Source organism: Trichosurus vulpecula, chromosome 1, assembly GCF_011100635.1.
Source record: "Trichosurus vulpecula isolate mTriVul1 chromosome 1, mTriVul1.pri, whole genome shotgun sequence".
Lineage (NCBI taxonomy): Eukaryota > Metazoa > Chordata > Mammalia > Diprotodontia > Phalangeridae > Trichosurus > Trichosurus vulpecula.
Window position 1 is genome coordinate 354879443 of NC_050573.1, and position 9021 is coordinate 354888463.

The window sequence follows — 9021 nt, forward strand, 5'->3', positions numbered from 1 at the left end:
CCTTTCCCCCTGAACTAGTGAGTGTAATTAAAAGTAAGATTGTTGACCCCTTTGAAGTTGCTTTCCTTTAAAAGCAAACCAAAGAACCTGTGCTAGCAGGCCATCCTGGGTATGTTAGGGTGCTTGCTGCCACAGATGGGAGAGATAGAATTTGGAACTCAAAATTTATAAAAAAAAGAATGTTAAAAATTGCTTTACATGTAATTTTACATGCAATTTACATGTAATTTTATGTGTAATATACATATAATATTATTTTACAAAATTATTGAGCAGAAGAGCATCAAATAAAAATCCCCATGGCATTTCCCCTCAGATACTCTGGTAAGAGCAACATCAATCAAAGCTCCTACTATGTAGATTAGGGTATGTTGTTTTTTTTCCCCTGAAAGGCAATAAAATAATCCTTGACAATAAATTTGTCCAGAAGGTTAAGGCTCAAAGCATTGGCTTAACTTCCTGGTTGCCTTAATACAAAAACCCAACATACAAGGAGTCAGAGTGAGCCTCAAGCTGGACGTTCACTTCTTATTAGGCAGACCCATATGGCAAATGCAGGGCCACGGGAATTAAACCCAACTAAATCAATACCAAGTATTGATTGATTCAATATTCTTGCTAAATATCCTTTTCATGGCGTTGTTAGGTAAATCTCTTTTTGTTAAAGATTAGATGGCCTAGGAGTATCTCATTTCATTTAAATACTAAGCTGAAGCATCAAACTGGCCTGAGTCATGTCCAACTCAGAATAGACTTTCTTCTGCCTTGTCAGCACTTCATTAATCAAGACAATTATATCTGGTCATCTAATGAGTATTGAAATATGCTATGATATAGGCCACATTTTTTTGTCTTTTTCCCATAGATATCATGAAAGGATTTAAATAACTTTACTGAAATCCAGGTATCCTATTTCTACAGCATTCCCCTGTTCTATCATTATAATGTACCATGTCAGAAAAGGACATGAGGTGAGTACTTCTGTTAATGACCTGTTCTTGAGGAACCTATGCTGGCTCACAGTGATGACTGCTTCTGCTTCTAAATCTTTACAAGCCATTCTTTTAATAATACATTCTATAATTTATTCCAGCAAATGAATTCAAGGTGATGAAACTGTAATTTAACAAAACAAATTCTCCCATTTTGAATCACAGATGTTGAGATTTCAGTGTTCCTTAGACACCATCTAGTCTAACCCTAACCCAAAAGTTAACCAAAATCTCCTCTGTGACCTCAACAAATGGTCATCAAATTTGAAATGAAAAGAAATCCATTATCTCTGTTCCCACAAAATCAAAACTTCATTCCTTTAAACTTAAACTTGCATTTATTTCCATTAAAATTTATTGAATTAGATATCATCTATTAATCCATCTATCTGTCTATCAATAAATTCTGAGATCCTGAGTATGTCATAAATTGTGCTACTTTTTGCTGTTGGCTTTGTTTGAATGTCAAGTTTAATAGCCACTGACAGATAAAAATATAGAGGCCTCTCCTCAAATTAACATCAACCCACTAGTGACTATTTTTTACATTCATTTGACCAGTTCTGAAGCCACTCAAGGATAATATAATCCAGACTAAATTTTCCTATTTTGTCCATATGGATGATTCACTAAAGATTGGAAAAACTATGCTGATTAATGTTACCCTGATCTATCAGTCCAAATGTCCTGTCAGAAAATGAAATGAGCATAGCTAGGTATGATCTATCCTTTTTCTTTGAAAAAACAAGACACTATTTCCATTTACAGCCTTGTAACATCTCAGATTGGTATAGTAGAAACAGGATTTGAAACCAGAAGACCTGGGTTCCAACCCTGACTATGCTACTTACTGTCTAAGACAACTTATTTAAACTTCTCTTGGCCTTTTTTCCTCCTCTGTGTCATACGGAGGTTAGGCTACATAATCTACAAGATTGTTTTTAGATTTAAGTAAGTGATTCTTGGTTTTTTTCCAATTTTACAAAGATCAGTGTTGGCATCTAGAACTTCTTTTACTAGCCTTTTACTTTATTTAGTTTTAAATCTCCCATTAATCATTTTTGTTCTGTGTTTACCAATATGAAGATCATTCTTCTCGGTAAGAAAAACAGATGAGAACTGGAGTAGATTGAACAACACCACTTTAGATCTGGAATTCTGTCATGAATATGCGAAGGTAAAATTTTAAAAGCAAGGGATGTGTAGTGGAAATAGTTTTGTTTCTAATCTGCTCTCCATTGTCATTATCCTACCCATACCAAGGAGTACCCTTATCCCTGTTTACATTTTCCTTTTTCCCCCAATATAAATAAATTTTTTATTACCAATGCTTAGTAGAGTGTTTTGTATACAGTAGGTTTTTAATAAATTGTAGCATCTGTGGCACTTCTTTCTCACAGCTGAGGTCCCAGAACAATTACCCCAAGTTCTTAGTTGTTATTCTTACCTTCTCTGATTCTTCAGGACCCTGTGGACCATACTATCCATGAGGTTTTCTAGGCAAATACAAGGAGTGGTTTGCCATTTCCTTCTCCAGTGGAATAAGGCAAACAGAGGTTAAATGACTTGCCAAAGTCACACAGCTGGGAAGTCTCTGAAGCAGGATATGAACTCAGGTCTTCCTGACTCCAGGCCTAGTGCTCTTTCCACTGAGCCAACTATCTGCCCCAATTTCTGGTTACTCAATAAGAAAAGCTAGGAGCTCCCATGATGCTTCTACATTTCTTTTCTTTCTTTTTTTTTGTAAGCCCAGGGACACAATTGATATTATGGATAGGCATATATGAGTGTTTATGTGTGTGTATATATACATAAATCAATACTCATAACATCTACATATGTCTATATATATATATATACATATACAGATATATACACGTATATAAATAAATATATGGATAGGTATACACACTCCCAATGAGGAGAACAAACACGAATAAGAATCATGCATGATGTATGCAAACATGGAGAATACATATGGAAAGGCAATTTGTACTTCCAGGGATTCAGGATGATGTCTTCTGGTGATGTGATTCCCCAAATCTTTTCTCACAAGATCTTACTCGGTACAACATCCCCACTGGGTTCATTCTCCTTCTGGTTGGCCTTTTCCTCACTGGGCATTATGTCTTTGTGTTACTGAACCTTCAGTCTGCTAGGATAGAGTAGCTAGTTATCGCCCTGATAAGAGCAGCTAATAGTTGGCTTATCATAACCACCACATCTAGCTAACTGAAATCAACCAGAGTGCCCCCAATCTAAAATTAGGTCTTTCCCTTGTGATCCTTATGTCTGGGCAAGATATAAAAATCTTCTCTTCCAAATAACTACCCAACTTAGTATCAGACACTCTTGCATACTCCCATATCCTCTCTGGCTTTGCTACAAACGAATTTGAGCCAGGACCAAAGGTAACCCAAGGAGGCAAGGTCAGTATTCTCAAACCACCTAGCCTATATTCCTTATTTTAATATGTATATCTGTCAAAAGCAAAGCCTTAATTGATTTGGTGTTATATTTAGGCCAGGGAGAAATACTAACCTCATGCCAAAAAAAAAAAAAATTAAGGGAGGGTCAGAAGACATGAGGTAGGAATAGGAGATCACAGAAAGGCATTTCTGGCTTGAATTTCATTGGACTCTATTACCTTGCACGTATAATAGCAAATGAGTGATTTACCAGGACCTTTAATAAGTTCATCATTATTGTAGCTACTGCCCATTACCCCATAGTAGTCCTACCTAATTTTCTAGGAAAAAGGTTTCTTGAGAAATCACTAACCACCAGAATACTCTATCTAAACTTCTAGCCAGCCTGCTGTTCATTGCTATTGTTACCAATTCTCCTCTACCTTTGAATGAGTTACACTGATATGTACAGAATAAGTAATGCACTTAGACAGTTACCTACCATTTCTTATATAGAATTCAAGTCTTTCATTACCCCTCAAGCTGGTGCAATCATTCACAAAAACACCCAAGCATTTGAGAGATTCATTCCACTTAAATCTTGCCCAGATCAGCACTTACTATAAATGAAGCTGTATTTTTCCCCCTATTGCATGGGGAAAATAAGAACTACAAACTTACATACTCTCAGCACAGGTACTAAAGGTTTTGGGTACTCTCTCTTGGGTTTATGACTTTTAATCAGAGAAGCAATGACCAATTCCTCTGGCCTGTGAAATCCAGTAAACTTTGTATTAGCATTTCTGTTTGCCAGGCCTGAAGTGAACATATGTATTTCTGGGCTGCAGTTCTTCTTTTATCTCAACCTTTAAAAGATTGCAAAATGAGAATTTCTGCCATATCTACTAAAAGATAAATTATAAAGGTAGTATTGTATAAATGTTAATAATAATTAGCATCTATATAGATAGCTCTTTAAGGTTTGCAAAACACTTTAAATATTTATTTGATTCTTACAACAACCATATGAGATACATACTGAGAAACATTAGGCTGAAACAGGTTAAGTGACTTTCTCATGGTCATGCAACTAATAAGTGGCTGAGGCAGGATTTTAATATTTTTTTCCCCTAACGAAGTCCAGAACTTAATCCCATATACCATCTAGCTGCCTAAGGGAGAAAAGAGAGAAAATTGGAATTAAAATAAAAAGACCTAACCTCAAACCCAGACTTTTATCGCGATCTTGGGAAGATATATCACATCTCTAAGACTCAGTTTATCCATAAGATTTCCATTTTAGATCACTATTATAGTTTTTGCATTCCATAGCTCATAGCACTCAATTCAGTAATTTAATAGAAATTTATTAAGCACATATTATACAGCTGGGCAGCTGGGTGGTTCAGGGGATGGAGTGCTAGGCCTGGAGTAAGAAAGACCCATCTTCATCAGTTCAAATCCAGCCTCGGATATTTACCAGCTATGTGACCCTGGGCAAGTCACTTCACCCTGTTTTCCTTAGTTCTCTTACCTGTAACATGAGCTGAAGAAGGAAATGGCAAACCACTTCAGTATCTTTGCCAAGAAAACCCCAAATGGGGGTCACGAAGAGTCAGGCAAGACTGAAAATGATTGAACAATATCATATAGTCAGATGGCATAGCAGACAGAATTCTCACTGTGGCATCAGAAGAAAAAAAAGTTCAAATCCTTAGGCTACTAGATGTGCGATCCTGAGCCCCTTATTTAACATCTCAGCTTCAGTTTCCTCATCTGTAAAATGGAGATAATTATAGCACCTACTTTATGGGGTCACTATGAGGGTGAGTTGAGACAATATATCTAAAGTACTTTGATAACATTGTAGCACTGCACAAATGCTATGTTTTCTAGGGACCAGGAAGCACTCTGCCAAGTACCCCAGATTCAAAGGCAGAAACAAAAGTGAAACAAACAAACAAAGAAACTGTCCTACACCTTTAAATGTCTATATTCTACTAGAGGGATAGGATGCTGTATATACGTATTTAAGTGCTTACAAAGTAATTTGAGCAGGGAAAAAAAAATAGCAATTAGTATGACCAGAAGGGTTTCATGAAGTTGAAATCCACCTTAGGAGGAAGCAGCTAATCTGAATATTGGAGGAAACCAAGCATTCTAAGAGTCGGAAGTCAGTCAGTCAATAAACTTTGATTAAGTGCTCACTATGCGCCAGGCACTGTGCTGAGTATTGGGGATATAAAAAGAGGCAAAAGACAGTCCCTGCCCTCAAAGAGCTCATAATCTAATGGGAGAGATAATAAATAAATTTGTACAAATAAGCTACATATAGAATAAATAGGAAATGAGAAAAGATGCTGTAATTAAGAGAGCTTGGGTAGGGCTTACTGTAGAAGATGGGATTTTACTTGGGACTTGAAGGAAGGGAGAGAAGCCAGGAGGCAGCGATGGGGAGGAAGAGGATTCTAGCCATGGAGGGAGGCAGAGAAAATGCTCAGAGTCCAGAGACGGGGTGTTGTGTTTGAGGAACAGCCAGGACACTACTGTCATTGCATGGTGGGGAGGAAAGTGAAAAAGATTGGTGTAGTATTAATGTGATTAAAGATCTTCCCCACCCATTCAATAGGCCTCAGGTGCAGCAAGGTGGGAAAGCTTGATTGTTTCTAAGTAGGCCTAAAGCCCCTACTTACTGGGTGCTAAGCTGATTTGGGCATGAAGCCCTCAGGGCCCTAAGGGGAATTCCTAAGACTAGAGCCAATTGTATGTGCACTGAGTTCTAGTCAATGATGAATTCAGCCAATATGAGACCTGAGTTCTAGCCAATCAGATGCTGTCTACGACTGTATATAAGGAGAGCCCAGAGTTGAAAGCAGCAGAATCTGCAGAGCTACAGGAATCACAATTCAGCCCAAGGAAAAGGAGCAGGAAATCAGAGTCTACGGAGCTGCGGAGAGAGCACTGAGTGGAGAGTTAGGACTGGTGAGTGATTGTTTACAGGAAGGCCCTAGCAGGTGGGAAGGTTACGGGATGACTTGGTTCCTTGCTAAAATACTGTGTTATAATTTCCTTGTTGCTATGTTGAGGTGGGCTTACTGGTTTTGGAATATAATTACTGCTTTATTGAATTGGAGTTATTGGTCTTGGGATTTTATCCTCTGGAGTCTAAATAAATGTTATACTTCCTCTTCCTTCTACCTAGAGAGTTTTTCATACTTTGTGATTCTGAACGATTCAGGTATGTTCATGGTCATGAATCTTGCTGTACTGATACAATTGGGGAGGTGTTTGGGTAGGTCATGAAAGGCTTGAAACACAAACAAAAGATTTTGTATTAGATTCTGGTGGGGTGATAGGGAGCCTTTTTATTGTTTGGTCATTTCAGTCATGTGTGATGCTTTGTGACCCCATTTGGGGTTTTCTTGGCAAATACAGTAGAATGGTTTGACATTTCCTTCTCCAACTCATTCTTACAGGTAAGAAACTGAAGCAAACAGAGTTAAGTGTCTTTCCAGTAAGTACTTGCCTACTTGCAAGTAAATGGCTATGGTTGGAACTGAACTCAGGAACACTCTGACTTCAGGCCTAGAACTTTATCCACTGAACCATTTATTGTTTATTGAGTAGGAGGGTGGCACACTCAGACCTACCCTTTGGAAAATCACTTTGGCAGCTGAATGGAAGATAAAGGTAGAGGGACCAGATTCTAGATATTGGAGAAAGCCTGTGAAAAGGAATGAAGAATTAGGATGAGATGCTGAGTTTAGACAATAGGAGGAAAGGGATTTAGAAGTTTGGAAAATTTGTTTGGAGCAAGAGTGTGGCAGACTCAAATGCTTGGCAGAAGAGTTGTTTTTATCTAAAAGCAAGAGATAGCCACTGAAAAAATTTGAACACTAAAGCAAATGACTATGTAGTAGGGACTGTGCTATAGGTTTTGAAGATCATATGAAATAATGGATGAAAAAATGCTAAATAAATGTAATATTGTTACTGCTGAGTCACTTAACCAAGCAAAAATGAAATTGAGTTCAGCAATTTTATTACATACCATAAATGTGATTTACTAAAAATACTCTCTCAAAATAAATCTTCAAAAATAATAAGCTGTTTTCACAAAAACTAACCAGTCTCATTCACTCATCTAAAAATAAGGTTAGCATCAAAAATACCAAATAAAGAACTAAGGCCACTATTAGCCACATAATTGAAGCCAGAACATGTACTTAAGTGTTGTAATTGACTGAACATCTATGAACACTGCCCAAATTCGTTGGATAATTCTCAACTATTCATTTTACTTTGACTATTCCAACATGCCTTGATGGGATTGTAGTACCTCTCCAAAACAGATTGAGCAAAGTTCTTTGATACGCAGTCATTAGCCCAATTTCTGGGAATGGCAAGTCATTGCTGTTCCCAACAATTTCTGGCTGTTGGCTTTGTTTTCCTAAATTTGTTGTGTTTGAATGCTAGAGTCATCCATTGGTTGCTTAATATTGCGTGGGAATTAAATTGATCAATAAATCTTCTTTGGCAGTCTCTTGCTATACAGGTATTATTACTTCTATTATTTTCTATCAAGATGTCCAAAAATAGATAAGGCCAATCCCATCATGGAAACCACTGCAGCTCTGGAATAAAATTCTGAATATGTTAAGTTGTTCCTGGTTCTTCCTATTGCCTTGTTGTTTACTGTTTGTCTTGAGCACACTTTTTTTTCCACTATGCTATTGAAAAGAAACAAAATACTGGGATTTTAACAACAAATTCTTCTTGTCAAAGGTTACTGTCCAGCCAGACCAAAGACCAGGTCACAGCAGCTGCCATGCGGCGGCTTAGGGAGAGAGGCCTGACTCTAGACAGCATCTTGCAAATGGATGACAATACCCCAGGTCAACTCATCTACCCAATTGGCTTTTGGAGGAGCAAAGTGCAGTACATAAAGCAGACAAGCAAGATCCTGAAGCAGCAATATGGGGGCGACATCCCAGCCACTGTGGCAGAGCTGGTGGCACTTCCTGGCATTGGACCCAAGATGGCACACTTAGCCATGGCCATTGCCTAGGACAAGGTGTCAGGCACTGCAGTGGACACACATGTACACAGGATCAGCAACAGACTGAAATGGACCAAGAAGGAGACCAAGTACCCTGAGGAAACCAGAGCTGCCCTGGAGGACTGGCTGCCAAGGGATCTGTGGAAGAAGATTAACTGGCTGATGGTTGGCTTTGGCCAGCAGACCTGCCTGCCAGTGAACCCTCGGTGTGGGGACTGCCTCAACCGAGGCTTGTGCCCAGCAGCACAGAGGCCTTGAAGAAGGCTGCAGCAAAGACCCCGGAGGTACAGGGATCAGATGGACAGCCAGCCAGTGTTGGAATTCCTATCAAGTGCCTAAGACTTGTACCCACATTGGGTCTGTTTTTTTTTCACACTTGGGTCTGTCTTTATTTCTAAAAAATAGAAAAAGTCCTCTCTCTCTCTCTCTCTCTCTCTCCCTATATGTGTATATATATATATATATATATACACACACATATACATATTATACATATTATACACAGCAATGTGGCTTGCTGCCTTACCATTGCCCCCATCTGCCCAGAATCAGGTTGCCAACT

The 9021-nt window shown here is 38.4% G+C and overlaps 1 protein-coding gene across 1 annotated transcript; it reads left to right on the plus strand.

Annotated features, from left to right (window-relative positions):
• Positions 1-6434: 6434 nt before the first annotated feature.
• LOC118838378 (endonuclease III-like protein 1) lies at positions 6435-8769 on the plus strand (the record flags this gene model as incomplete). The annotated part of the gene is given in 2 exon segments (XM_036745655.1): positions 6435-6472; positions 8186-8769. Coding segments are annotated over 2 exon segments (570 nt in total), but the record flags the coding sequence as incomplete, so codon positions are not given.
• Positions 8770-9021: the final 252 nt, after the last annotated feature.